General features: G+C 66.8%; 3 protein-coding genes across 4 annotated transcripts; 2 read left to right on the forward strand and 1 right to left on the reverse strand.

Moving 5' to 3' along the window:
- Nucleotides 1-70: 70 nt before the first annotated feature.
- ESPN (espin) lies at nucleotides 71-11,721 on the reverse strand. Of its 2 annotated transcripts, XM_054222622.1 has the most exons (15): nucleotides 11,428-11,721; nucleotides 10,460-10,653; nucleotides 8,200-8,386; nucleotides 7,928-8,110; nucleotides 7,716-7,847; nucleotides 7,473-7,642; nucleotides 7,073-7,397; nucleotides 5,296-5,457; nucleotides 5,045-5,219; nucleotides 4,731-4,757; nucleotides 3,315-3,460; nucleotides 2,945-3,226; nucleotides 985-1,064; nucleotides 883-894; nucleotides 71-784 (listed from the first exon to the last, which is right to left on the reverse strand). In XM_054222622.1, the coding sequence occupies exons 1-15, from the start codon at nucleotides 11,719-11,721 to the stop codon at nucleotides 637-639; spliced, it is 2,517 nt and encodes an 838-aa protein (XP_054078597.1). In that variant the 3' UTR covers nucleotides 71-636. The 2 variants fall into 2 exon arrangements, with proteins under 2 accessions (XP_054078597.1, XP_054078598.1); XM_054222623.1 differs by lacking the exon at nucleotides 4,731-4,757.
- A 1,380-nt stretch (nucleotides 11,722-13,101) lies between these two features.
- ACOT7 (acyl-CoA thioesterase 7) lies at nucleotides 13,102-19,586 on the forward strand. The gene is made up of 9 exons (XM_054222664.1): nucleotides 13,102-13,208; nucleotides 13,892-14,009; nucleotides 14,468-14,624; nucleotides 15,154-15,245; nucleotides 15,380-15,494; nucleotides 16,855-16,941; nucleotides 17,736-17,852; nucleotides 18,086-18,270; nucleotides 18,940-19,586. The coding sequence occupies exons 1-9, from the start codon at nucleotides 13,156-13,158 to the stop codon at nucleotides 19,042-19,044; spliced, it is 1,029 nt and encodes a 342-aa protein (XP_054078639.1). The 5' UTR covers nucleotides 13,102-13,155; the 3' UTR covers nucleotides 19,045-19,586.
- A 572-nt stretch (nucleotides 19,587-20,158) lies between these two features.
- ICMT (isoprenylcysteine carboxyl methyltransferase) lies at nucleotides 20,159-24,209 on the forward strand. Its single transcript, XM_054222550.1, has 5 exons — nucleotides 20,159-20,412; nucleotides 20,633-20,721; nucleotides 20,799-20,968; nucleotides 21,771-21,988; nucleotides 22,776-24,209. The coding sequence occupies exons 1-5, from the start codon at nucleotides 20,179-20,181 to the stop codon at nucleotides 22,956-22,958; spliced, it is 894 nt and encodes a 297-aa protein (XP_054078525.1). The 5' UTR covers nucleotides 20,159-20,178; the 3' UTR covers nucleotides 22,959-24,209.
- The last annotated feature ends 370 nt before the right edge of the window (nucleotides 24,210-24,579 follow it).

Consider the following 24,579-nt stretch of genomic DNA (forward strand, 5'->3'; position numbering starts at 1 on the left):
CCGGCCGGGCACCGGGGCACCGCTGACATCGGGGCTACCACCGGCGATGCGGGTGATGTGGGTGATGCTGGTGAAGGTGGCGATGTGGGTGGCGGCGGTGACGGGGGTGATGCAGGTGGTGCGGCTGGTGGTGGCCGTGGGCGCCGGGGACACCGCGATGGGCGCGGCGCGGCGCGGGCAGGGGGTGGCGTGGGCAGCCCCAGGAAGGCGCGGGGCACTGCTGGCGGGGTTTATCGTTTTAATCGCTGGAAAGGCAGGCGGTCCGGGGCGGAGGCGAGCCGGGAGCGGCATCGAGCGGCTCCGGCGGCGGGAGGGGCAGGAGAGGAGGCGAGCGCGCCGGCCGGGATGGCGAGCGGCGCCAGCGGGGAGCGCGGGGAGCCGGTCGGCGCGGCGGGCCCGGCCGCGGCGGCGGAGCCGAGGTGCCCCAGGCCGCGACAGCTCGCTTTGCGAAGGGCAGCACGGGGGGGCGGCGGGCGGGCGGCAGCGGGACGGGGGGCTACGGGTGCCCGGGGGCTCCTCCGGGTCGGGCTACGCGGCCGTCCGCGGCGGGAGGAGGGTGCCGACGCGCGTCCCGGTCCGCTGTGGGACCCGCCGGCCTCCTTCCGCCGCGAAAGGCCGGGGCGCGGCGTGGCGTGGCTAGTGCTTGGCTATGTCCCCCTTCTTGAGGATGATCTGCCGCTGCCAGGGCGCCAGCTTTGTCTCATCGTACCCGAGAGTCCTTAGCTTTTCCGACTGCTCCTTCTCCTTCTCCTCTTCCTCCCGCTTCAGCTTCTCCTGCTCTTTCCTGCTCGGCAGCGGAGGGCACGGGGCGCCGCGGTCACCGGAGCCGCCGCATCCGCCGTGCCCGCCCGCCCGCCCAGGGAAGGGGCTGGCAGCACTCACCGTTTCTGCTCCCTGCGAAGGCAAAGGGAAGAGCGGGGTTAGCGGAGCCGCGGAGCGGGGGAAGGAGTGCGGTCGGTGCGGCGACCCCCGGCCCCGACTCACCTCTCCTCCTCCAGCTTCTTGCGCAGGATGTCCCTCCTCCAGGCCGGCATGCTGGCCAGGCGCGCCTCCTCCTCCTTCTCCTGCAACAGACAGCCACGTTACCGGCACTGCCGGGAGCCCACCCCCGGCACCAGGGCCCGCCGGCGGGGCCGCTCTCCCGGCACAGCGCTCGCCGGTACCGGGGCTCGCCGCCGCCGCCGCGGGGAGGAGGAAGGAGTGCGCGGCGCGGACGGCCCTTCGCAGCACACCACAGCTTTATTGCACCGACACGCGGGGGCCCACGCCGCCCCGGCACCGCAAACGCCACGCCAGAGGGGAGCGCAGCCCCGGCGCTGCGTCCCCCGCACAACACACAGCCACGGCAAGCGGCACACCGCAACCTCGGCCCGGGGCTGCGCGAACTAACACCGAGCCCTCCGCCGAGCCCGGCCGGGCCTCGGCACTGCCAGAGCCGCAGAGGCGGCTGAGCGCACCCGGACACCGAGTCCCGCTGCCCCGGCTGCCCCCGGCGCCCGGTCCCGGCCAGCCCCGCGCCACCCCGCCGGCACCGCCCGCAGAATCCCGCCGGGCTCAGGTGTCGGACATCTCCGCCTCCTTCTCCTTCCAGAAGGAGAAGCTGCGGTCGATGAAGCGGCAGACGTCCTCCTCGCTGAACTCGCCCAGCTCCGGCACCGGCACCGGCTCCCCCTCCCCTCCCGGCGCCGCCGCGGGGGGCTCCGGCAGGCTCTCCGCCGCCGCGGCGGGGCCCTCCCCGAAAAACTCCTGCACCAGGTCCTCGAAGCCGTCGAGCCAGCGGCGGTGGCCGGCTTCCACCCGCTCCAGCGCGGCGCGGTGGAAGCGGCGGACGCGGTGCCAGCTGTGGCGGCCCAGGCGGTCGAACATCTCGTAGCAGAGGAGGTGGCGGAACCGCCGCTCCTCGGGGCTGAGCGGCATCTCCAGCAGCTGGAAGTAGCCCAGCATGAAGAGGTCGAGCGGGAGGCTGTCGTGGGGCAGGGGCGACCCGCCGACGTGGGGCAAGAAGTGCTGGGGCCAGTAGAGCCCCGTGGTGCGGCTCAGCCGCCGGATCTGCCGCCCCGGCACCCGGCGGGCCACGCTCCTCCAGCGGGCCAGCAGCCGCCCCGCCGCCGGCCGCCGCCTCCCCGCCCGCCGCGGCCGCTCCTCCCCGCCCGCCGCCGCCGCCGCCAGCGCCCGCTGCTTCCAGTGCTGCAGGAAGAGGAGGACTGCGCGCTCCTTGCGCGCCTCGGAGCGCTCCCGCGGGCCGCCCGGTCCCGACCGGCTCCGCCGCGGTGCCCCGTCCCCGAACTCCTCCTCCAGGACGGGCCGGCGGGCGCTGGCGGGGGGCTGCGCCCGCTTGCGCTTGGTGACCCTGGGGAGGGGCGCGGGGCCTGCCCCCGGCCCCTCGTAGTTGGCCTTGAGGCTGCGGACGGAGACGCCGCAGCCCAGGATCTCCCGCCGGGCGTCGTGCGGGGCGCCGGGGCCGCCCGTCGCCCCCCCCGCCCCGGGGCCCTCCCGTGTGGCCGGCGACAGCGCCGGGGGCTGGCTGCCGCGGGGGGGGCGAGTCCTGGCGGGGGGCGCCGGGGCGCCGGGGCGCCGAGGCGGCGGGCAGCGGCGGGAGCGGCGGCAGCTCCTCCTCCGGCCGCGCCTCCGGCATCACCCGCAGGCTCCCCAGCCGCCTCTCCAGGTGCCGCACGTCCTCCTCCCGCATCGGCTGCCCGGCGGGTCCCGGCGTGCCCCCGCGCCGGCACGGGGGCGGCGAGCGGCTCCCGGGCTGCGGCGGGAGAGAGGGGCTCTTGGAAGGGGGCTCTCGCGGCCGCGACGCCCCCGCACACGGGTGGGGTGTTCCCCCGGCGCAGCCGGGAGCCGCAGGCGATGCCGCGCACGCCGTCTCGCCGGGTCTGGAGCCGCTGGCCCGTCCCCGCGCCGCGCTCGCCGCCGCCGCACCCCTCCGGGTCCCCCCTACCTTGCGGCGCTGTTCCTCTTCCTCCTGCATGCGGAGCTGCAGCTTGCGCACCATCACCTGCCGCTTCCACTCGGGGATGGGCCGGCCCTGCTCGTCGTGGCTCGGCACCAGCGCCTCCGCCTCCGCCGCCGCCCCGGCGCCCGCCGCCGGCACCGGCGAGCTCCCGTTCAGCACCGGCTCCGGCGAGCCCCCGGCCAGGCAGCGCGGCGGCCCGGCGGCCTCGGGGGTGGCCGGCGGGGTGGGCGTCCTGGTGGGTGACGGGGAGGAGGCCGGTGACTCCGCCTGCGGAGGAAGGAGGCAGGGACGGGAGGGTGGGCGACCGACCGCCGTGCCGTGCCACAGGCCCCCCTGTCCCCTCGCCGCCACCTACGTTGGCCCCTGCCTGGCCGCTGCCGGAGAAGATGGTGGTGAAGCCTTTGCTCTGCGGTGTCGGCTTCAGGCTCTTCCCAGCCTTGATCTCAGCCAGCAGCTCCGAGTTGTCGCCGGTGGGGGACATCATGTTGAAGGACTTGGTGCCTGGGGGGAGGCAGGGTGGGCAGTAAGGGCCCTGCTGGCGGCAGCCCCCCAGCACCCCCGGCAGCTCACGGGGCATGGGGGTGGCAGGGTGGCCGGCTGATTCCCCCCACACCCAAAAGCCCCCGGGACTCCAGTCAGAGCAGCATCCCAGCACCCAGCTCCCTGGGTCCATGGGACCAGCACCCCGGCACTCAGTCCCCTGGGTCCATGGTACCCTGCCAGACCAGCACCCCGTCACCCAGCCCACCAGGTCGATAGGAACAGCACTGCAGCACCCTACTCCCTGGGTCCATGGGACCCCACCGGAGCAACACTCCAGCACTCAGCAGGCTGGCACCCAGCTCCCCAGGTCCATGGGACCAGCAGCCCAACACCGAGCTTACTGGGTCCATTGGACTGCGCTGGACCGGCACCCCAGCACCCAGCTCCTGTGGCCCCAGCCCTGAGTGCCACCCACCCTGCGGCACCGTGCTGTGACAGCAGGGATGGCTCTGTGGCTGGCAGCAGCCCCGGCACAGCAGGACAGGCCCGTGCCACCTCACCGGGAGCCCTGGACCCCCTACACTTCTCCACAGCCCCTAAAAGCAATGCACCAACAGCCCAAGCCAGCCCCACTTCCAGCCCTGAGCCCCAGGGGCTGCATGGAACTGGCACCAGGGCACGGCAGTGTCCCCGGTGATGCCCGCGCTGCCCACCCCGTGAGCACCCACCGTCTGTGCCAGCCATGTGTGGGTCCCTAATGGCCCATGGTGCCGTGCCAAGGCAGAGCCCCTTCCCTGCCGCCCGCAGCTCGCCCCGCTCAGGGCCAGACGGCTGCGGGTGCTGAGGGCCCAGTGGGGTGCTCCTGCTGCCATCCAGTGCCGGCTAACCCCCCCCCCCGGCCCCGGGAGCCGCACTAATAAAGCGGGGGCCGAGCGGCGGCCAAGCCCGCCGGCTGCAATCAGCAGCGGGGGAGCGGCCGGTGCGCTCACGTGGCGGGGTCACGCTGGCCGGCTGAGCGCAAACAAAGGCCCCTCTGTGCGCCCGGCCGGCGGCGGGGCTGCGGGGGGCGTGGGGCCCCGGCCCCTGCCCGGCGGCCTCAGCAGCCCTGTGCCAACACTTGGCCGCCCGCATGGCACGCTGGCCCGGCAACGCGGCCCCGAGGGCTCGGTGGGAAGCAGCGCAGCTGCTGGCCCCGGTGCCCCTCGATGGCCCGGATCAGGCCCTGGTGGCCGAGCCCTGCGGTAAGGCACCCCCCGAGCCGGGAGGAGTGCAGGGCTGCGGTACTTACTCTTCATCTGCCTGAGCGCCTTTCCTCCTAGGGGAAGAAGCAGAGAGGTGGCGCAGGGCACGCGGCAGAGGAAGGATTGGGCCACCGCGAGACAAGAGAGAAGAGAAGCGGCCAGCAGTGAGAGCAGGAGGGGGCGGGCGGGCGTGGGGGCCCCCGCGCCGACACCGAAGGAGAGAAGGACAGAAAGGCCGTCAGGAGCCACGCGGCCGGAGCGCCGCAGGAGGAGATGCGCCGGGGCGGCTGGCGCCGCGGTGCAGCCGATGGGACGATGCCCAGGATCGCTCCCCGTGCCCACCCAGTGCCCCGCCACTTACTTCCCGTGGAAGAGGAGGAGCGGCGGGGGCCGGCGGGGGTCTCTGCCGGCGGGGGTGGCGGCGGGGGCGGCGGGCAGGCAGCATCGGGCAGTGGCGGGGGTGGTGGCGGTGGCGGCAGCTCAGCGCCAGGCTTGCTCTCCCCATTGCGCATGGTATCCCCCGAGATGGGCGATGCCTGAAAGAGAGCACAGGCAGGCGTCGCCCGGTGCCGGTGCCATGTGCAGGCTGGCGGCGCGGGGCCGGGGGCTCACCTCCTCGCTGTGCGCCATTCGCCGGGGACCGGGCTGCTCGGCCGCGCCGTGCCCCAGGTGCTTGTAGTAGTCGCCGGTGCTCGGCTGCTTGCTGAAGTTCCTCGACCGCCGGGTGGAGTCGGCCCGGCGCAGGCCCTCAGGGCTGCTCTCCCGCGATGCCAGCTGCAACGGGGAGCGCGGCTCAGCGCGGCCCTGCCCGGCTGTGACTGTGGTGGCCGTGGGGCAGGGCCATGACGGAGCGGGACCGTGCCAGTGGTGGCCAGGGGCAGATGCCAGGCTGAGGGGATGGCAGGCGCACGCCCCAGGGGTCCGCTCGGGGGGGCCGCACCAGGGGTTGCATGCCAGGGTGGCAGCGTGCGCCCTCGGCGCCTGGCACTGTCACCCCATAGCCTGTGCCCAGGAGCCCGGCCGAGCCTCCCCTGGGATAACCCCCTGGGAACAGGAGTGCTGAGCCCCAGCCCCGTGGATTACCGGGAGCTTATCCCCCGCAGGGCTGGGGCCCGGTTCCAGCCCTCACTCTGAAGGGGGCTCTCAGGCGGTGCAGCCTCGGCTCACCCCGGCACATTCCGCAGAGGCTTTGCGGGTTGTGCTGCCGAGCACCAGCACTGCAGGGGGCCGTGCCTGCTCCCCGGATTTGGGGTGCCGCAGCGGCATGGTCCCTGCTCCCCGTGCCGGGGGCCCCGCTATTTGCATTTCCCCGTGTGCCACCTCCGCCCGTGGCGTTTGCACGGTGATCCCGGGTGCTCGCTGCCGCCACCAGCCCCAGATAAGTCAACAAGTGCCAGCTCGTCGCTTCCTGCTCCAGCTGCCGCGGGCGCTATGCCAAGCCCGGCTCCCGCCCCGGCAGCCCCAGCCCTGGGCCGGCGCGAGGGTCCGTGCGGCTCAGCCCCGCGGCATGAGGAGCCCGCACCGCTCTGGCAACATGCTGGCACACGGCTGCACCTCCCCAGGGCAGCCCGAATCTGTAGCCCCGGGCAGGGCTGCTCATTACCCAGGTAAGTGCTAATGAGCCAGGCCATGCACAACAAACACCATGGAACCCTGAGCCCTGCACGGGCCTGGCTCACACTGCTCCCCCAGACCCCCAGCCCATGTGCCCCCGTCCCCCGCGGTGCTGGGCTCTGCCAGTGCCCTGGCCGTGGCAGCGCCTCAGGATCCCGTCCCCAACGGGGTGGTGAGAGCCATGGCAGGGGGCTGGGGTGTCCCTGAGCCCACCGTGTCCCTGTGCGCCCCCGGCCCGCCCCGGGGGGCTGCGCCCCTCTTACCTGTGCACAGCCGGCTGAGCCCTCTCAGCTCCTGGCAGCACCGGCTGTGCCACCCGACACCTGCAGCGCCGGCGACACCGGAGCCGGCCGCTCGGGTTACAGCCCGCACAGCCGCCCACGCCCTGCTCCGTGTGGTGCCGGTGGCGTCGCTGGGGTGACGTGGGTGCGGCTGCGATGGCTGGCCGTGCGCTGGCCTGCTCGGTGCCGCCTGGTGCCCTGGCCGGCGTGGTGGTGGAGCAGGGCCGCCCGTGCCACAGAGGCACTGGAGCATCACTGGCCCTGGCTTGCTTGCACCCTCGCCAATGGCCGGTTGCACCCCGGCCCCCCAGTGCGTGCCAGCATCACGGGCAGGTAGCCTCACGCCAGAGCTGTCCCCTCCCGGTGCCGTCAAGAGCCACCAGCTCCCCACGGGGGATCGGTGCCCGGTCGCATGTCCCCCCTGGGTGGCCAGTCCCCTGAGCTGCGTGGCCAGGAGCAGCCGTGCGTGGGGCACAGGGTGCACGGGGCCGTACCTCTTGGCGCAGCGCCTGGCTCTCCACGTGCCGCAGGTTGTTCTTGGCCCGCACGTAGATGTCGGCGGTGTGGGGGGCGGTGGGGGGCGCGGGTGCAGGGTAGCTGGGGGGTGGCGGGGGCGGCCGGGAGACAGGGGGCGGGGGTGGCGGTGGGGGGAAGGTGGGGGGTGGTGGTGGGGGTGGGCCCTCTCCTGCCGGCCCCTGGCCCCGCGGCCGTGTCTCGGGGTCCAGCATGTCCATGTAGGCCTGCATGTCCGCCAGCGCCGGCTCCGGCACCCCTGCACAGGGCAGGGGGTCAGGGGGGGCCGGCCCCACGCCCCCCACCCTGCGCTCCCCGGCCCCGCACTCACGGGCGGCGGGGGCCCCCGGGGGGCCGCCCCTCTTCTCCCCGGTGCTGGACTGGCTGGAGTGGCAGGAGTCGTAGTTGGAGAGGGTGCTGGCAGGGGAGCCCACCTCGAAGCGCGCCTGGGGCGCTGATGCCGTGGTGTTGGGCGATGACATGCCCGAGTCGGGCTGCCGGCACTCCCCGTCCGCCGAGGGGTCTCGCGACAGCACGCGATGCTCCACGCTCTGCCGGCACAGCGCGCGGTCAGGCGGCAGGGACACGTGTGCTCCCCGCGTGCTCCCCAGGCCGCCACCGTACCATGTTCTCCACGGTGCGCAGGTACTGGGCGCAGTGGCCGTGGCCGTTGTAGTCAGCCAGGTCGGCCGCTGTGTAGCCGTCCTGGTCACGCACACTGAGGTCGGCGCCGTTCACCACCAGGATCTGGCAGCACTGGGGAGAGGGGAGAAGCGTGGCAGGGCTGGAGGGTGCCCCCCCTGTGCCCTGGCACCCCACCAGCCATCAGCACCCACCTCCAGCTCGCCGTTCTCAGCGGCATCGTGCAGCGGTGTGCCGCCCCAGCCGTCGGTGGTGATCTCCCCGCCGTGCAGCAGCAGCCAGCTTAGCACCTTGGCGTGACCGCGGCTGGCGGCGAAGTGCATGGCCGTGGCCCCCTCGGCGTCCCGCTCTGACAGGCTCACCGTCGTGAAGCTCATCTGCGCGGGCAGGCAGGCTAAGCGCCGGTGCTGCCAGCCCCATGCTGTGCCGCCATGCCGTGCCACCACACCGCCACGCCAGCGCTTACCAGCCAGACGATGACGGTGTTGTGGCCCATCTGGGCGGCGGCGTGCAGCGGGGTCATGCCATCGTGGGCACGCGCGTGGGGGTCAGCCCCGCAGTCCTGCACCAGGTACTGGATGATCTCCAGGTGGCCCTCCTGGCAGGCGAGGTACAGCGGGGTGGCCCCCGTCTTGGTCTGGGCACTCAGTGTGCTGCAAGTGGGGCACAGCGCCCGTCACCCGCTGCCACCACCGCCGGCAGTGTGCCAGGACGGGTGGGCACGTGGGTTGCAGGGACATGGGGACATGTGGGGGCACAGGGGACACGCAGGGTACGGGGCACACGCTGGCTGGGGGCAGGCAGGGCAGCGCCAGGGCCGGGCAGCGTGGCCTGGGAGCTCCCACCCCTCGGCTCCCTGCTGGGTCCCCGCACGGCAGTGGCTGCTGCGGTGGGAGGTCACTAAGTTAATCAGCCTGCTTAGGCTAAGCTCCTTCCTCCGGCTGTTTTTGGACACTGCAATTTAGCAGTATTTTTAAATAAGCAGCTTAGGCAGCGCCGGCCACGGGGGAGCCGGCAGGGAAAGGCTGACCTGCACCATGGCGCTGCCCAGCCCCGCTGCCCCCTGCCAGCCCCGCAGACGGGCATGGGCATCCCCCCGCTGCCCCAGCGGGCCTTGGCGTCCCCATGTCCCACATTCTGCATCCCAAATCCCACAGTCCACATCCCAAATCCCATAGCCCCCATATTCAGCATCCTGCGGCCCTGCATCCTGCAGCCCCGCATCCTGCAGCCCCACCATGCAGGAAGCTGTTTTATTAAATGCTCCATAAAAAAACCTGCTGAATATTTAAAAAAGGAAGAGCAATAAATACTCTGCTCTGTTATCACAACGATCACGGGCCCTTAATAATTGATCCCTGTAACAGTGAGACGGGCCGCAGCCAGCACTGCCTTCCCACTGTGCCGTGCCGATGGGCGCTCCTGGAGCAGGGGCTGGCATGGCGGCAGGCTGGGCTGGGGCACGGGGTCGGCGGGGCCACGGGTACGCATTCAGCCGCTGATTGTTGTTTCCCACTAATTGGGAAGGGGTTAAGCCACTTGGATGAGCGCCGGTAAACTGCTTTGCCAGATGGCTGTGACCCCACACCGGGCCGCCGGCTGCCGGGGACCCTGCAGGGCAGTGCGAGGGTGGGCTAGGAGCACCAGCATCCCGCAGCAGCCCTGGGGATTGGATTTCGCGGCTGTAATGGAGCCTCCGGGCGGGCGCGGGGACGGGAGCGGGGCCAGCCATAAATAATTCAGAGGGAAGGCGGCGACAGCAGCGGAGCCACCCCAGCTCCCTAGTGTGAAAGCCAACTTGGGAGGGCTGCCGCCAGCGCCACACCACGCCAGGGCCGACGCCGTGGGCACCAGGCCGGGCTGTGGGACGCAGGGTTTAATCCTCACAGGTTCCTGGGGCTGAGCTGCCACACCTGGGGCAAGGGGATAAAGAGATGGGGCTGGGGCTGGGGAGGCCCTGCCTGGTGGGAAGTGTGGTGGAGGGGTCTGGCACCCAGGAACAGAGGGGTGCTGAGCCCTGGTTCACCTCCTGCTGCCTCGGGACCCCCCCGGATGTGGGGCAGCCACAAATCCTCTCACATCCACAGCCCTGGCATGGGCAGACAGCGCATCCAACCGGGGCTGTGGGTTATTTACAGCGGCCTCTGCCCACTGCAGGAAATCAGCTTAGGGGCTGCCTGATCACCCGCTGCAGCCCCGTGGTGAGGCCTGGCTCCGTGTGCCCGGTGGGCTGCCATGCTGCCTACCCCAGGCCAGCCCCGGTACCACTTGGGAGGCAAAACGGGGATGCTGCCGCAGTGGTGCCAGCCCAGCAGGGCTGCCGCCTCCAGCAGTGCCTGCGGCCCCGGGCGGGCGGGAAGGTGGCCTCTGGCAGGGTAGCGGCCTCTCCTCGGCGGGCAGCCTAATCCATTTACATAACGGCAGCAGACAAAGGCGACTGTGTTATCGCCCTGCGCCAGGAGCTCCAGGAACCAACCCGGCGGCCAGTGGCAATATTTCTGCCAGTGCTCACCGCTCTCCTCCTCGCCCTTTCTCTCTGGGCCATAAAGAAGGTGCAGCTGGCTGCCCAGCCTGATAACACAGCTGTGTTGCCCTTGGAGCCAGGGGACGAAGATGGCTGCGGGCACCTTGCCCAGTGGCTGGAGGGAGGGATGGAGTGGCAGTGGACACCCTGCTCCTCTGCTGGCCCCTCTCCTGCTGGTGGGCCCCAGAGTGGAGCCCGTTACCTTGGGCAGTGTCCCAAGAGGAGTCGCAGGGAAGGGAAATCCCCTTTGGCCGCAGCGTAGTGGACGGGCAGCGCTCCCGTGTCGGTGGCCGCCGTGGGGTCACTGCCCCCGAAGCGAAGGAGCCAGTCAATCACCTCATGGTGACCGAAACGGGCTGCCAGGTGTAGGATGGTGGCACCAGAGTTGTCTGTGTCCTGTGGGAGGAAGTGGGTTGGCTGTTGGCATCGGGGAGCGTGCGTGGGGGTGTGGACTGCGGGTGGCCCTGGCGAGGGCGGGCTGGCTGCAGTGGAGGTCCCATCTGCATGGAACGGGGCCAGAGGGAGGGGACAGGCCATCGGCAGGACTGTGGGACAAGCATGTCTGCCCTCCGGCGGGGCCTGCATCCGCACTCAGTGAGTGCTGCACAAAGCCCCCCTTGTTCTGCCAGCAGCGGGCAACCCCGGCCCACAGGGTCTCGGCGTGGAGCCCCGCGGTGCCACCGGCCCGGCCGCCCTCCACGCTCAGCGGGACGCGGGCAGAGCTGGCCCCCGGCCAGGATGGCACCGCAGCGTGCTGACCCCGTCCTTCCTGCTTAATCCCCGCTCCCGGCCCCTCCGCCGCCTCCTCTTCCTCCGGCCCGTCACATGTCGTTAGCTCTCGGCCGGCCCCGGGGCAAGCCGCTTACCGCCCCGGTCCCGCCGTTGTATAACCCCGGGAGGGGCCGGCAGCCCCGGGCACGGCCCCGGAGGGTCTGTGCCCCCCTCGGGGCTGAGTCCCGCCGGGATGCCGGGCCCTCCCCCGGACCCCCCGGCTCCGCACGGCAGTGTCCTGCCTGTGCTGGCCGGGACCCCGGCACGCCGGCGGCAGAGCTGGAGGGTCCCCGTGCCACCGTCTCCCCGCGGAACCGGCAAAAGGCTCCCTAGTCACCCGCGCCCTCGGGGGGCACTGTGCCCACCCACTCCCCTCCCCCCCCGCGCCCCCGCTCGCACCTGCACGCCGCAGCCCCCCTGCGTGAGCAGCCACTGGAGACAGGCCAGGTTGCCGGTGGCGGCGGCGTCGTGGGCCGGCGTGGCCCCGTTGCGCGCCCGCGCGTCCCCGCGGAGCGCGGTCTCTGCCGCCAGGTACCGGAGCGCGGCGAGGCGGCCGGCGCGGGCGGCGTGGTGTGCGGGGGATGCGCCCAGGGCGTCCCGCAGCCCCGGCCGCAGCAGCCCGGCCGCCCGCAGCCCCCGCAACGCCTCCACGTCCCCCTGCCGCGCCGCCAGCAGCGCCCGCTCCAGCGCCATCCCGGCACCGGCCCCGGCGGCGGCACCGGCCCCGGCGGCACCGGCCGCCGCTTGGCACTGCGCGGCGCTCCCGCCCCGCCGCCCCTCGGCCCCGCCGGCTCCTCCTCCTCCTCCCCCGGGGCCGCCCCTCCGCCCGCCCCGCCCGACGGCGCGGCGGCTGCCCGCTCCCTCCCGGCCCCTTTGCCGGGCTGCGGCCGGGACCCGGGCCAGCCCGGGGGACCCCGAGAGCGGCCAGTGCCCGGTGCGGCGCGGCCGTGACGGGCTCCCCCGGCAGCCCCGACGTGTCCCTACCGGTGCCGGCAGCACGGGCAGAGCGGAGGGATGCGGGGCACGCTGCCCTGCCTCCTGCTGCCGCGGGGGGGCCGGGACGGGCGGGGAGGGGCGGCACGTCGGGAACCGACGGCGGGAGCCGTGGGCCGTTACCACGGGCACGGGCACGGACACGGGGCCGGGGCGGGCGGGGACACCCCCTCCGGCAGCACCGCGGAGAGCGGCGGCGGAACGCGATCAGCACCGCGGACAGCACCACGCTGCCTGCCCTGCCTGCACTGCCTGCCCTTCCCGCCCTGACTGCCCTGCCTGCCCTGCCTGCCCTGCCTGCACTGCATGCCCTGCCGGCACTGTCAACCCTGCCTGCACTGTCAACGCTGCCTGCACTGCCCTGCCTGCCCTGCCCTGCCTGCCCTGTCAACCCTTCCTGCGTGCACTGCCCTGCCTGCACTGCGCCCTGCCTACACTGCCCTGCCTGCCTGCCCACCCTTCCTGCACTGCCCTGCCTGCCCTGCCCGCCCCGCCCTGCGTACACTGCCCTGCCTGCACTACCAGCCCTGCCTGTCCTTCCTGCTTGCCTGCCATGCCGTTCTCTGCCCTGCCCTCCCCTCCCCTCCCTGCCTGCCCGCCCTGCCCGCCCTGCTCTGCCCTCCCGGCCCATAAAGGCGGCGGAGGTACCGCTACCGGAGCGCCGCAGCACCATGTCCCCTCCAGGCTCCACGCCGCAGGCCCCCCGACCCCCGCGCCCCCCTCCTGCCGCCGCCGAGCTGCGCCAGGTGAGAACCCCGGTCCCCACGGGGCCAACCCGTCTCCCCGCGGCGCCTCAAGACCCGGCGCCCACCAAGCCCCTCCGGTCTAGCCCGCACTCCCGCCATCCCCGTCGGCCCGCCCCCTCCGTCCCCGTCCGGGCACCAGCTCCCCGGGCGGCCCCGGAGCTCCGCCCCCCAGACACCGGAGCTCCGCCCCCCGGCACCCGGGCACCGGCTCCCCGCCGCGCCCCCCGGCGGCGCGCTGGCCCCGCCCCCTTGCCGGCGCGGGGGCGTGGCGAGGCGCTACCCGCCAATGGGGAGGCGCGCGGGGTGGGCGTGTCCCGCGCGGCGGGGCGGGGCCTGGCGAGGCGCGGCGGTGCCGCAGCGCCGTTGCGGGCGGGGCGCCGGTGCCGCCATGTCGGAGCCGGGGGCCGCGGGCCCGGGGCCGGCCGCCATCCAGGTCTCCAGGTACGGCCCCGCCGCGCCGCCCGGTGCGGGGCACTCGGGGGAGGGCAGGCGGGAGAGGGCACCGCGGGCGGGCACAGCGGGCCGGCCTGCAACCGGGCTGCTACCGGCGGTGTTACCCGCACCGGTGAGGCTGCCGACACCGGGCACGGCGAAGCGGCGCCGCGCCCCTGCTCCCGTGCGTGTGAGCGGGCAGGGCAGGCAGGGCGCACCCCGGCTTCCCTGCCTTTGCCCGCTGCGGCTCCCCAGCATGGCTGCCTTGTGGAAACGGGCTCCTCTACGGGCTGGCCCCCAGCCGTTGCCCCCTCGCCCCAGTGCCTCACCCTCCCGCCTCCGGCTCATTATTTGCCACTCCAGCAAAAGCCGGGAAGCTGGGTCGAGTGGTGGCATATGCCCGGGTTGATCTTCACTTGCCGCGGCAATGTGAGGTGCCGGCTGAGCAACTGGCTGCCCTGGCAGAGGAGCGATGCTGCCTTCCATTCCCAGCAGTAGCTCAGGGCGGTTTCCACTGCCACTCGCAGGAAGCCGCGTGCAGGCAGCGCCGGTGACGTTGCCGGCATCAGCGTGGTGAGATGTCCCAGCAGCTCATCCGGTAGGGCGACAGCAGTGCCTCTGGGCGGCTGCACCGGGACCTGGCCTGGAGGCATGGCAGGGGGGTGCGAGCTCTCGTGTTCCTTCCCCGGCAGGATCATGCGCCCGGATGATGCCAACATCGCGGGGAATGTCCACGGGGGAACCATCCTGAAGATGATTGAGGAAGCAGGAGCCATCATCAGCACCCGCCACTGCAACTCCCAGGCTGGGGTGAGTAGGTGCCAGAGTGCCTGCTGGGCTCTGGCTCGGTGACTCTCCCACCCTCCCACTGTGCCTTGGGGGTCTGCTGGGAGCAGGAGGGGCCCCAGGATTGCTAGGCATCCCTGGGGGCCTCCCAAGTCATCCCCCAACACCGGAAGCGCTCGCTCCTGCGAGCAAACTGCCGGTGGCTCCGGCTGCTTCCAGAGCATGGCCCTGTAGCCGGAAGCATCCTGCTGAAATTGTGTTTTACAAGCAGAAACATTATTGTGCTGCTGTTTACATTATAACTCCCACAAAGGGCAAGTCAGAGGCGGTTATGGGCGGGGAAGGAAGCACAGCCACTGGCTGATAAGGCACGGGTAGAAGTGCAGGAGCTGAACGCAGCATGGGCTGGCCCTGGGGAGCCACCGGCTGTGGTCCTGCGTGGCGCGGCTGCCACTGCTACCCTGGCTGTCCCACTTCCCCAGGAGCCCTGTGTGGCTGCGCTGGCGCGGGTGGAGCGGACGGACTTCCTCTCCCCGATGTGCATCGGCGAGGTGGCCAACGTCAGCGCCGAGATCACCTACACCTCCCGGCACTCCGTGGAGGTCCAGGTCAACGTCATGTCCGAAAACATTTTAACAGGTGGGTGGCTGCCAGCGGCTCTGTCCCAAAACTCCAGGAATAACTGTGACAAGCCGAGAGCTCATGGTAGTGGCCCTGCCCTCCACCCACCCTCGCCGGCAGCGTTGGGCAGAGGGGACATCTTGCCTTTATTGAGAGTGCTGGGGGCAGCGGGGAGGGGTGGGGCTGGGAAGGGAAGCCAAGCAGCCTCCCTGGGGATTACGGCTCCATTGATCATTTTTAGCAAAGAAGGGAAAAATCTGCTGTTAACTCCTCCTCTCCAATTTGCTGCCCGTGGCTGTCTTGGCCTGAAGAAGGCCCTTTTCCTGCTGTTGCTGTGGCAACCAGCTCCGCTTGCCTGGATGCCTTCCCAAAAGCGCATTGTCACATCCGCTCGGAGCCAAAGCTCGTCAGGAGCCGGGAGGGCAGGGAGCTGCCCTGTGCCGGCAGCATCACCAGCGTGCAGCCAGCCCCGCACCGTGGCCATGCCGGCTGCAGGCGAAGCGCTGCTGGTGTTGGCGTGGTCACCCTCTGCCCCTCTCTCCTCCAGGGGCGAAGAAGGTGACGAACAAGGCAACGCTGTGGTACGTCCCGCTGTCCCTGAAGAACGTGAACAAGGTCCTCGAGGTTCCCCCCATCCAGGTAGGATGGCTCGCTTTGATCCCCCCAGACCAGAGCTCACCCTCTTTGGGAAATGGCACTAACCTGGCCCCATTGGCACCCCCGGCTGTGCCAGTGGCTTTACCAAACCTGTTCTTACTGGCCTTCCTTTCCAGTATGCGAGAAAGGAGCAGGAGGACGAGGGGAAAAAGCGTTATGAGGAGCAGAAGCTGGATCGGCTGGAAACTAAGCAGAGAAATGGCGACGTGATCTTCCCCATCATCAACCCAGGTAACGTGGGTGTGACGAGGCCCATGGACACATCTCCGTGGTGCCGGGAGGCTGAACTGGTCCCCGAGGCAATTCCTTCTGTCCCTGGGCACCCATGGCTGCGAGCATGCACTCCGAAATGCTGCATTGGGGATGGGTGGGATTCTGGAGCTGTGGTGCGTGAGTGGAGGGGGAGCTGGGTGGGCGCCTGTGATCCCCGGCTTGGGCTGGTGGGTGGGATGCCCTCTGCTGAAACGCAGTTCCTGCCACCACTCCTTGCATCCCTTGTGCGCTCCAGGGCAGCGGGGGCTAGTTTTGCTCAGCATAGGGTAAAGGCAAGCATTGGGAGAGGGTTTTGTGACCTCTTCAGCTGCAGCCCCTCTCTGGAAGTCATTTTTTAGCAAGAAGTTCATCAGCCGGTGTTTGAAGGGGAGGACAAGCTATGGGGAGGAGCTGGGGGTCACGCTCTCCTTGGATGATTGCTGGGGAGCCATTTTCTAAGGAAAGCATTGCCCTGGCTTCTAGAAATGTGGTGGTGCTGCTGATGGCGAGCTGAAGGTGCGAATAGCCGGTGGGCTTCAGGACCAGCCATGGTCCTTGGGCAGAGGCAGAGAGGTGGTGTGTGTGGATCGTTGGGGGGTTGATGTGGGATGAAAGTTGCTCAAATGCTTTTTTTCCCCTCTGTTCTTCCTGCTCACAGATAGGCAGACGAAAGGTAAGGCTCTGCGGGCGCTGCCGTGCGGGTGTCCTCCCCGAGGAGGTGATGCCAAGTGGTCAGGGGCTTGGCTGGCTTCTCCCTGCGCTACGCGCCTTTAGCATCTCTCGTTAGATGGAAAATGCAGCCACCCCCGACTGAGAGCAATTTTCCTCTGTCAGCAGTCAGAGGGTGCTGTGATTTCTGTTGCCTGGATTTAGTGGCGAGTCAGATGTCGCCAGCGTGTGCCAGGGCTGGGGGATGTGGGGGCCGAGGTCTTCATGCCGAGGGGAAAGTGTGGTCCTTTGGAGATACCACTAACTGGCAGGTTTGGGGAGATTCGTCTGCATCTGGTGGTCTGAGAAGAGAAGTGTTATGGCCATGCATCTGTCCAGTTCACTGCCGTTTGCTTTCAGGCTCTTTGAAAGCTGTAAAAGAGGAAACGAGCTCAGCTGGAATAAAATTGGTGGGTGGGCATCAGAGGGAGGCGGCAACCCGGCAGGTGGTGAACAGCCTCTGCTCTCAGGGCTTCTCGGAGCCAATTTAAATGCTGGTTTGAGCATACTTCAGCTTTGCACAAGCCAGCCCCATGTCTTTTTCCTTCAAACCGTTTAAGACCGGGGCATACGGTGGCATACATGTGCTGGCCGAGCAGCTCTGACCGCTTTGCTCTCTTTCTCTAACCAGAGCCGCACACCGTTGGCTACAGCCAGTCCAGCCTGATCCACCTGGTGGGACCCTCGGACTGCACGCTGCTGGGCTTCGTGCACGGAGGTGAGTGAGCGCTGCCCTGTTCAACGGCTGGGGTGGCTTTTGCCCGGAGCAGAAGTGCGGTTTGAGAGCGACTCAGGCGTCTCAGTGTCTTTGGGAGGCAGGTTCTGCCTCTGAAGGCGCACAGGCCCATTTCCACCATCTGTAAGGTTCAGCGTTGCTTCAGCTGAGACAAAAGCTTTGTCTTTTTTTATGCTTAAAAAAGGTCCCAAAACCTGACATATTTGGACTGTAAATCCTACCATTTTGTCATCATCTCTTAAATTGCTCATCTTGGACTACAAACACCCAGCGTACAATGACTGCAATTTGCTGGAGTCATTTCCTTTTGGCTGGTAGCACCTGTGTTGTGCCAGGTGGGCAGGGCAGGGCGGACACATGCGGTGTGAGCCCGGGGAGAGACACAATTGCCGAGGGCTGGGACGATGCTGGATGTTGCTTTTCATCTAATTGCATCCTTTAAAACAAAAAACCCGAACAACGTGGCTCAGAGCTCTTTCCAAGCAGGAGGTTTGTGGGACTGATCTTGCCTTGCAAGGCTAGGGTTTGCTCAAAGAAATTTGTGAGAGCCAGAGCTGGCCTAAATCTCAAGCTCAGGTCTGCAAGGATGTCGCCCTGATGGTGCTCGTGACAGGAGTCTTTGTGCTGGTACCGGGGTTTCCTGCAGTTTGGATTCAGTCTCCGGTCCAACTCCTTGGCGTAGCTTTGATCGTGTGAAGGCCTTGACAAGCTACGTGTGGCTTTTTCCCAAATCCTACCCTCTTCCCTGAGACAGGACTCTCTGCCTCCCCCCTCAGGTGTCACCATGAAGCTCATGGATGAGGTCGCTGGGATTGTGGCCGCCCGCCACTGCAAGACCAACATTGTCACTGCCTCGGTGGATGCCATCAACTTCCATGAGAAGATCAAAAAAGGTACCCAGGTGTGGTGGCGGGCGCTTTGCTCTCCCGTGGTGTGACGTTCTGGCTCCCTTGGGTGCGCGCTTGGGACACACTGGCAGAGAAATTTAGTCCCTGTTAGACTTGTCCTGTGCCAAGAAGCTCTGCTTAAGACATGGCTTAAGGATAAAACAAGCGGGGCCCCTTGCTTCCATCCTCTGAGCAGCTGCGGGGATCGTCTGCTTAACAGGCCCCTCTCCGCTTTGCAGGCAGCGTCATCACCATTTCGGGGCGCATGACCTTCACGAGCAATAAATCCATGGAAATTGAAGTATTTGTGGATGCCGACCCGTTTGTGGACGAGTCTCGGGGTCGGTACCGTGCTGTCAGCGCCTTCTTCACCTACGTCTCCCTGAGCAAGGAGGGGAAGCCCCTGCCTGTCCCGCAGCTGCTGGTAAGAGCTCTCCCTGCCGGGCTGCGAGCCAGCCAGGCCAGCCCTTCTCCTGCTCCTCCCGAGGCCGACCCCAGCCCCCTTTTTTGTGCAGCAAATCCTCTTCCCTTGAATTATTCAGCAAACCAATATGAGCATGAATGAGCTTTTACAGAGCAGGCTTCAGGGTGGCTTTTTTTTTCCCCAATTTATTCTGAAAATTGCTAATGTGGAGACTGGGCAGGGGGGTTTCCTTTCTTGTGGTTGAGGACAGGCTGTGTGCAGGCTCTGCAGCTTCCCCTCCTGCCCATGCTGGGGATGCCCCCGTGTCTCCCGTCCCCACTGCATCCCCGCTCCAGCCTTCCTGCCTATTTTTAGCTCTGCTGATCCCAGCAGGGCTTTGCAGACGCGAGATGCAGCGCTGCAGCCTGGGGGCTGTTTCTTGATTAATAGTTTATCTCGCGCAGGGCTCCTCCTGCTCTGTGCTTTTCTGTGTTTCCGAGTATTTTGTCATCTAATTATACATTAGCTGTCAAAACACGTATTTAACAGAGTGCAGCAGTTTCCCTTACGTTTCCTGTAAGGGGAGGTGCGTTTCCCTCCAGCGCACGCTTACAGCGCGCAGCGTGGGAGAGCTGCGCTGCCCCAGGGCTGCTAACGCCGGTGCCTTCGCTTTGTTTCTGTCGCCGGCAGACGGAGACGGAGGATGAGAAGCGGCGCTTCGAGGAAGGGAAGGGCAGGTACCTCCAGACGAAAGCCAAGCGGCAGGCGCAGATGCAGCAGGCTGCCCAGCACTGATCCCGCCCCGCTCTCGCCGCCTTCGCCCGCCAAACGTCCAGGTTCCCGTTAAGTGTCATGTCCGGTCCGCGCCGGGCCTCGCGCCTTCGCCTGCTGCTGGAGCCGCCGTGCCGCTGCGGCTGCTTCGCTGCTTGTTGGTTTAGCACCGTAGACCTTGTGCTTTAGGTGGCTTAAGCGCCCCAAAAGCCTCCGGGAGCCTTCCCGGTCGCTCGCCATTCACCCCCCGTGAGCCCCGTTTTCACCGTTTGATCCCGTAAATGAAGCTCCCGCCTGTTCTGGAGCGGGTCAGAGGCACGTGGCAGCACGAGGGATGGGCGAGGCCACGAGTCGTTGTGATGCTGTGTTACAAACTTGCCGGTATGTCCTAAAACTGCACACCAAAGCTTATGTGCGATACTCGTGACGAGAAACGCGCCCCGGTATCGTACTGAATGTCTCGGACCGTTTCGTTGACATCTCTAGGTAGTTTCTCTGTGCACATCTAAGTTATTTCAGGAATCCTGTGGCATAAATAAAGTCTGTTGTCGTTGACCGAAATAAAATGGGCGGCGCTTTTGTATTTTTGTCTCAAGCAGCAGCAATTCCGGCTTAGGAGCTTTATTCCACAGAATCGCGCTGCTTCCCCCCGCTCCTGCCTTTCCTCCCGTGGGCCCCGCCCGGGTTTTTAAGACTGACTGCCCCTTTCCCTGGGAATCCCAGAACAGCTCCCGCGGTTCGGCACCCTCCGGTGCGGATCGCGACCCCACCACCCCCATGGCTGCCCCGGGACGGCGGCTGGCCCCCGAGGCCGGGACTGGGCCCGGGGCCCCCACCGGACCCGGCGGGTGGTAAGGGGAGGGGGGCCCCCGGGAACGACGCCTTCCCCCCTGGGAGGGGCCGTTCCCGTGTGCGATGTTAAACAACAACCAACAGGAACGCCAACCCCCGGGCCGGGGCCCAGGCGCGGGGCCGGGCCGGGTTCCTGTAGCTCTCCGGTCCCCACGGGCGGCGCCGCTCCGGGGGCTACTGCGCCTGCGCGGCGCAACTCTCGCGAGAGCGGCGGCGCTCCCAGGGCTACCGCGCCTGCGCGGGGCGGAGCTCTCGCGAGAGCGGCGCGGCCGTTTCCCGGGCGACGCGGGCGGGGCGGGCGCCGCCATGATGGCGGCGGCAGCGGCGGCGGGTCCGCGACGGGGGCGGCTGGGCCGGGAGGCCCGCGCTAGCCTGGCCGCCTTCCTGCTGGGGGCCTCGGTGGCGGCGCTGCCGGTGGCGCTGGGCTCCCCCTCCGCCTTGCTGGTCGCCCCCGGCCTGCGCGGCCGCCTGGCGCTCGCCCTACACGTGGCGGGCGTCAACGCGGCGCTGCTGCTGCTCTACCCGCGGCCGCTCTACAAGGTGCGGGGGGAGGCCCCAGGGGAGCGGGCCCAGGGGGCGGGGGAGGCCTTGGGGGAGCGGGCCTAGGGGGCGGCGGGGTGGGGGAGGCGGGGTGGGGAAGGCTCTGGGGGAGCGGGCACGGGGGCGGGAGAGGCCCCGGGCGGCGGCGGTCGGGGGCCGCCAGGCCCGGGGGGGGCCTGGGAGGCGGCGGCGGCACTCTCTCCTCTCCCTCTGCTTGCAGATCGCCGTCCGGGCCTGCTTCCTGGGCTTCGCCTTTGGCTGCGGGCTGCTGCTCAGCACCGGCCGCTCCGCCTGGCGCCACTTCGGATGGTAAGGGAAGGGCCGGGGGAGCCGGGCGGCTGCCGTGTCCCCCGGCCCTGCCAAGCGTTCCCCTCCTCCTGCCGCAGGTACATGTGCTCCCTCTCCCTCTTCCACTACTCGGAGTACCTGGTGACAGCCATTAACAACCCGCGCAGCCTCTCGCTGGACTCCTTTCTGCTCAACCACAGCTTCGAGTACAACCTGGCCGCCCTCTCCTCCTGGGTGGAGTTCACGCTGGAGAAGATCCTCTTCCCAGGTCGGCCGCCCTGCCCCTCCCTGGCACCCACCCTCCTGCCTGCCGTCCCCTGGCTCTGCCTGGTAGTGCCGGCTGCACGTGGCTCGCCCAGGGCCCACCTGCCTGGTAGCAAAGTGCTGGTGACCCTAGCTCAGCTGACCCGTGCTGGCAGCGGAGGAGGACTTTGACGCAGCCTTAATCTCTCAGTGCTCAAAGCCTCTTGGTTTCGGTTTCAGGGGCGGGGGGAGCACCCCCTGGTTCTGGCATGCCAGGCTGTATGGGCCATGTAGCTGATCTTCAGCCCTTTTCTGGCCGCATCTTTCAAGCTGCTGTGGTGGTGCAAAGAATGATGCTTCAGTTACATCTGGGCGTCTTCTTTTGACCTGGAATAAAATCTAATCGGCAAAAACTGTTGCTGTTTGCCCAATCTGGGGTTCTTGCTTTTTTTTGGGGAGAGGGGACATGTTTTTCCCCACTTAGTAACGGCAGTGAGGGCTGTGGAGCTCCCTGCGTCTGGGCAAGTGTGTCCGCTTGGCTGTGCTTTATGTCGGCTTTACTCTATGCTGTAAAGCTGGGCTCTGCCTCGGTGCTGGGTTCCCCTTAGGGCAATCCGCCACGAGGACGTACAGATGCTGTGGCAGGGGATGCTATTTTTACTTGTTTTGGTGGCGGGACGGCAGCGCATGGAACACTGGCTGTGTTTTACGTGTTGTGCTTTGAGATGGGGGAGGGAAGCCCACCCAGCGACCCAACCCCCCGTGACCCCCGCACCGCGAGCGTGACCTGTGCAAACCTGTTGTGACCCGTCCTTATTCACTTGCAGAGCTGAAGCAGATCACCTGGCTGAGTACTGTAGGGTTGTTGATGGTGATCTTTGGGGATTGTCTGAGGAAAGCGGCCATGCTCACAGCTGGCTCCAACTTCAACCATATTGTTCAGAATGAGAAATCGGATACTCATACTTTGGTGACAAGTGGGGTGTATGGGTGGTTCCGGCACCCGTCTTACGTGGGATGGTTTTACTGGAGTATTGGAACACAGGTACTGTATACAACCCGCTCAGATACTTCCGTCTTATAACCTGGGTCTTTCTTAATGCTGCCCCACACCTGTAATGGGATGCAAACTGTTGTCACCGGCAGGGGTGGCCCGGGCACAGATTTTGACACCTCCTGCCTCCCACTGGCACGCGGGTGGTCAGGAAACCCCGGGCACTCTGCCCTGCACAATTTTTGGGAAGATCCCATCGCCTTAATCTTCTGTGTGGAATAAGCAGAGGCGGCAGGGCTGGGGCTTGAGCCAGAATGCCCTCGTAGGCTCAGGATGTGACCTGCTGCTAGCCTAAAGCTGGTGTCCAGAGTTTTCTTGCATCCCTGTGGCCAAAGTGCCTTCCACAAGTGGTCAGACTCAACCTCGCTCCTGCCAAATACCAGTCCTGTGCCAGGCTGGCAAAAAAACCTCCCTTTAAGAATGCCCAGGGCCTTGGCTAGAGGGTGAACTGGAAGGCAGCTGCGGTCGAGCTGTAACTCCGCACTGCCTTAGTTGTGCTCTTGTGGTTGGCATTTGGGTTTATTTCTCTGGAGACACACCGTAAAGACTGAACGTGGAGCAGTGTGGCCACGCACGGGCTCTCTAGAGCTTTCTTCATAAGCACTAATTTCTCCCCAGAATGAAACTCCGCAAAAGGTGCTGGGATCTTGTCTTGTCTTTGGAGAGCGTTTAGACCTCGTGGCAGACTTAACGAAGGGTGATTAGCACGTGGGGGTGGGGGGCAGCCTTGTTTTCTGGGGGAGGTGAGGGGACACTAACCGCCGGTGTCTGTTTGCAGGTGTTACTCTGCAATCCCATCTGTGTGGTGGGCTACGCGCTGGCGTCCTGGCGCTTCTTCAGGGAGCGGATCGAGGAGGAGGAGATCACGCTCATTCACTTCTTTGGAGAAGAGTACCTGGAGTACAAAAGGAAGGTGCCATCGGGTCTCCCTTTTATTAAAGGAGTCAAAGTAGAACTCTAACGTGGGCAAAAATCGGACTGGCTGAGTGAACGCCCAGCTCCAGGTGCTGCGGGGCGAAGGACGATGTGTGGTTCTGGGGGTGGCCCGTTGTTATCTCCTGGCCACCCAGGAGGAGCTGGCGGAGGGCTGCGGAGCTGCGTGGCCTGCCGGGTCACTAGCAGATCAGAAGCTCCTTCATCCTCCTTGAGATAATTCCTTCGTTGCACATTCAGGGATCTTCCAGATAACTTAGCCTGTAGTGACCCTAAAGAGAATCGAACCCTCCTGCCTGCAGCAGCTGAATTGTTCTGAGGCGCCTCTGGACTGATTCTTCAAGAGAACAGCTCTGCCTTCCCACCCCCGTGCAGGAAAGGCGCTGGTCAGCGGATTGTTCCTGTGGCATAATTCGATTTTAAAGCTTTTTGACCTTGCGAGCCAGGCAGTGCGGCTTTAATCTCTTTAGGCCTGATTTTGCAAGCTGGTGCTGGGGCAGCTTGCAGCGCAGGGCTCCAGCTCTCTGCTCTCCAGGTGCAGGGGCTGCCTACCCCCTGCTTGCCGCAGAGCCGGCAGCGTGGCACCGATCGGTTCTCCCCCAGGTGTTAACGTTCACAGGGAGCCTTTTCTGCTCGCCTCGTGCTGCTGGATCGCGAGCGCCTCTGAAATGCAGCAGGAGAGCGAGCCCGCTCCCTCCTCCCTCGGCTGCTGCCGTGAATTCAGGAGTCACCGTTACAGCCGCTGCCTTCCCCAGCCTCCCGGCCACCACCTCTGTTCCCTCTTCTCGCTTCCAAATCGCGCTGCTTCCTATCCTGCCAGGCTGCCTCCGTCCTGCAGAGATCCCAGGGTTTTGGGTTGAGAAAGAACGGCAGCTGCCAGGCTTGCCGAGGGCTTTAGCACTCGAGATCCTTGTCTGCTCTTTTGGGCAAAACCTGGGATCTCAGCTCGACTAGGAGGTGCTTCTAGGGAAATTCTCCAGACGGGGATAAAAGTTTGGCTAGCTAACTCTATTTTAAACGTTACCATTTTGGAAATGGTTCCTACTCGAGCTTTGTGGTATAACTTATTCTGTCGTTAAATACCAAAGAGGTTCACTGTTTTCTTGAGTTTTACCTTATTCTTCCTAGCTGGAATGGAAACGATTTGCTTGTCAGTTCACGCTTCGGGCTTGTGGTGTTCCTTGGTGAAGGTGCTGTGGTACGGCTCAGGAAAGGGGGCACTGATGGGAATTGCTTTAGTTTTGGTTTGGATTTTTTTTATAAAAAACAAGAAAAAATATTTCCAACTTCTGTCTGGTGGTTATTTGGCGATCTCTTGGGTGCTGGTGACATCATGAAAACTGGAATCCTTACTGTTACACTTCCCAGTGGTTTTCAGTACAGTCCAGTGTTGCGTTGAAGCACGACTGCAACTCGCAGTGACTCACAGGGCTGCGCAGCCACCGAGACAGGGCAAATTCTCCATCTCCGCTCGCTTCACCCGTGCAGAGTCTTTCCTCCGCCAGGTTTGCTTTGCACTGCAGGGTGTGTTCTGTACAGAGCATCAGCTTAACACCGTCGCTGGCCGTTTGTCATTTACCGAGTGTGTTTTTAGCTTGGGAGAAAAGAGCAAATGTGAAATACACCAGCCGGATAGCGCTGATTTCTCT

Source organism: Rissa tridactyla, chromosome 16, assembly GCF_028500815.1.
Source record: "Rissa tridactyla isolate bRisTri1 chromosome 16, bRisTri1.patW.cur.20221130, whole genome shotgun sequence".
Taxonomy (NCBI): Eukaryota; Metazoa; Chordata; class Aves; order Charadriiformes; family Laridae; genus Rissa; species Rissa tridactyla.

Excerpts from the sequence above, each read along its gene's own strand:
- ESPN (XM_054222622.1), bottom strand. The coding sequence starts at position 11,721 with ATGGCGCTGGAGCGGGCGCTGCTGGCGGCGCGGCAGGGGGACGTGGAG. Across the intron at positions 10,654-11,427 it reads AGGGGGGCTGCGGCGTGCAG|GACACAGACAACTCTGGTGC; the intron begins GTGCGAGCGGGG and ends TTCCTCCCACAG. Across the intron at positions 5,220-5,295 it reads GAATGGCGCACAGCGAGGAG|GCATCGCCCATCTCGGGGGA; the intron begins GTGAGCCCCCGG and ends GCTCTCTTTCAG.
- ACOT7 (XM_054222664.1), top strand. The coding sequence starts at position 13,156 with ATGTCGGAGCCGGGGGCCGCGGGCCCGGGGCCGGCCGCCATCCAGGTC. Across the intron at positions 14,625-15,153 it reads GTCCGAAAACATTTTAACAG|GGGCGAAGAAGGTGACGAAC; the intron begins GTGGGTGGCTGC and ends TCTCTCCTCCAG. Across the intron at positions 16,942-17,735 it reads GCTGGGCTTCGTGCACGGAG|GTGTCACCATGAAGCTCATG; the intron begins GTGAGTGAGCGC and ends CTCCCCCCTCAG.
- ICMT (XM_054222550.1), top strand. The coding sequence starts at position 20,179 with ATGATGGCGGCGGCAGCGGCGGCGGGTCCGCGACGGGGGCGGCTGGGC. Across the intron at positions 20,722-20,798 it reads GCCTGGCGCCACTTCGGATG|GTACATGTGCTCCCTCTCCC; the intron begins GTAAGGGAAGGG and ends CTCCTGCCGCAG. Across the intron at positions 21,989-22,775 it reads ACTGGAGTATTGGAACACAG|GTGTTACTCTGCAATCCCAT; the intron begins GTACTGTATACA and ends GTCTGTTTGCAG.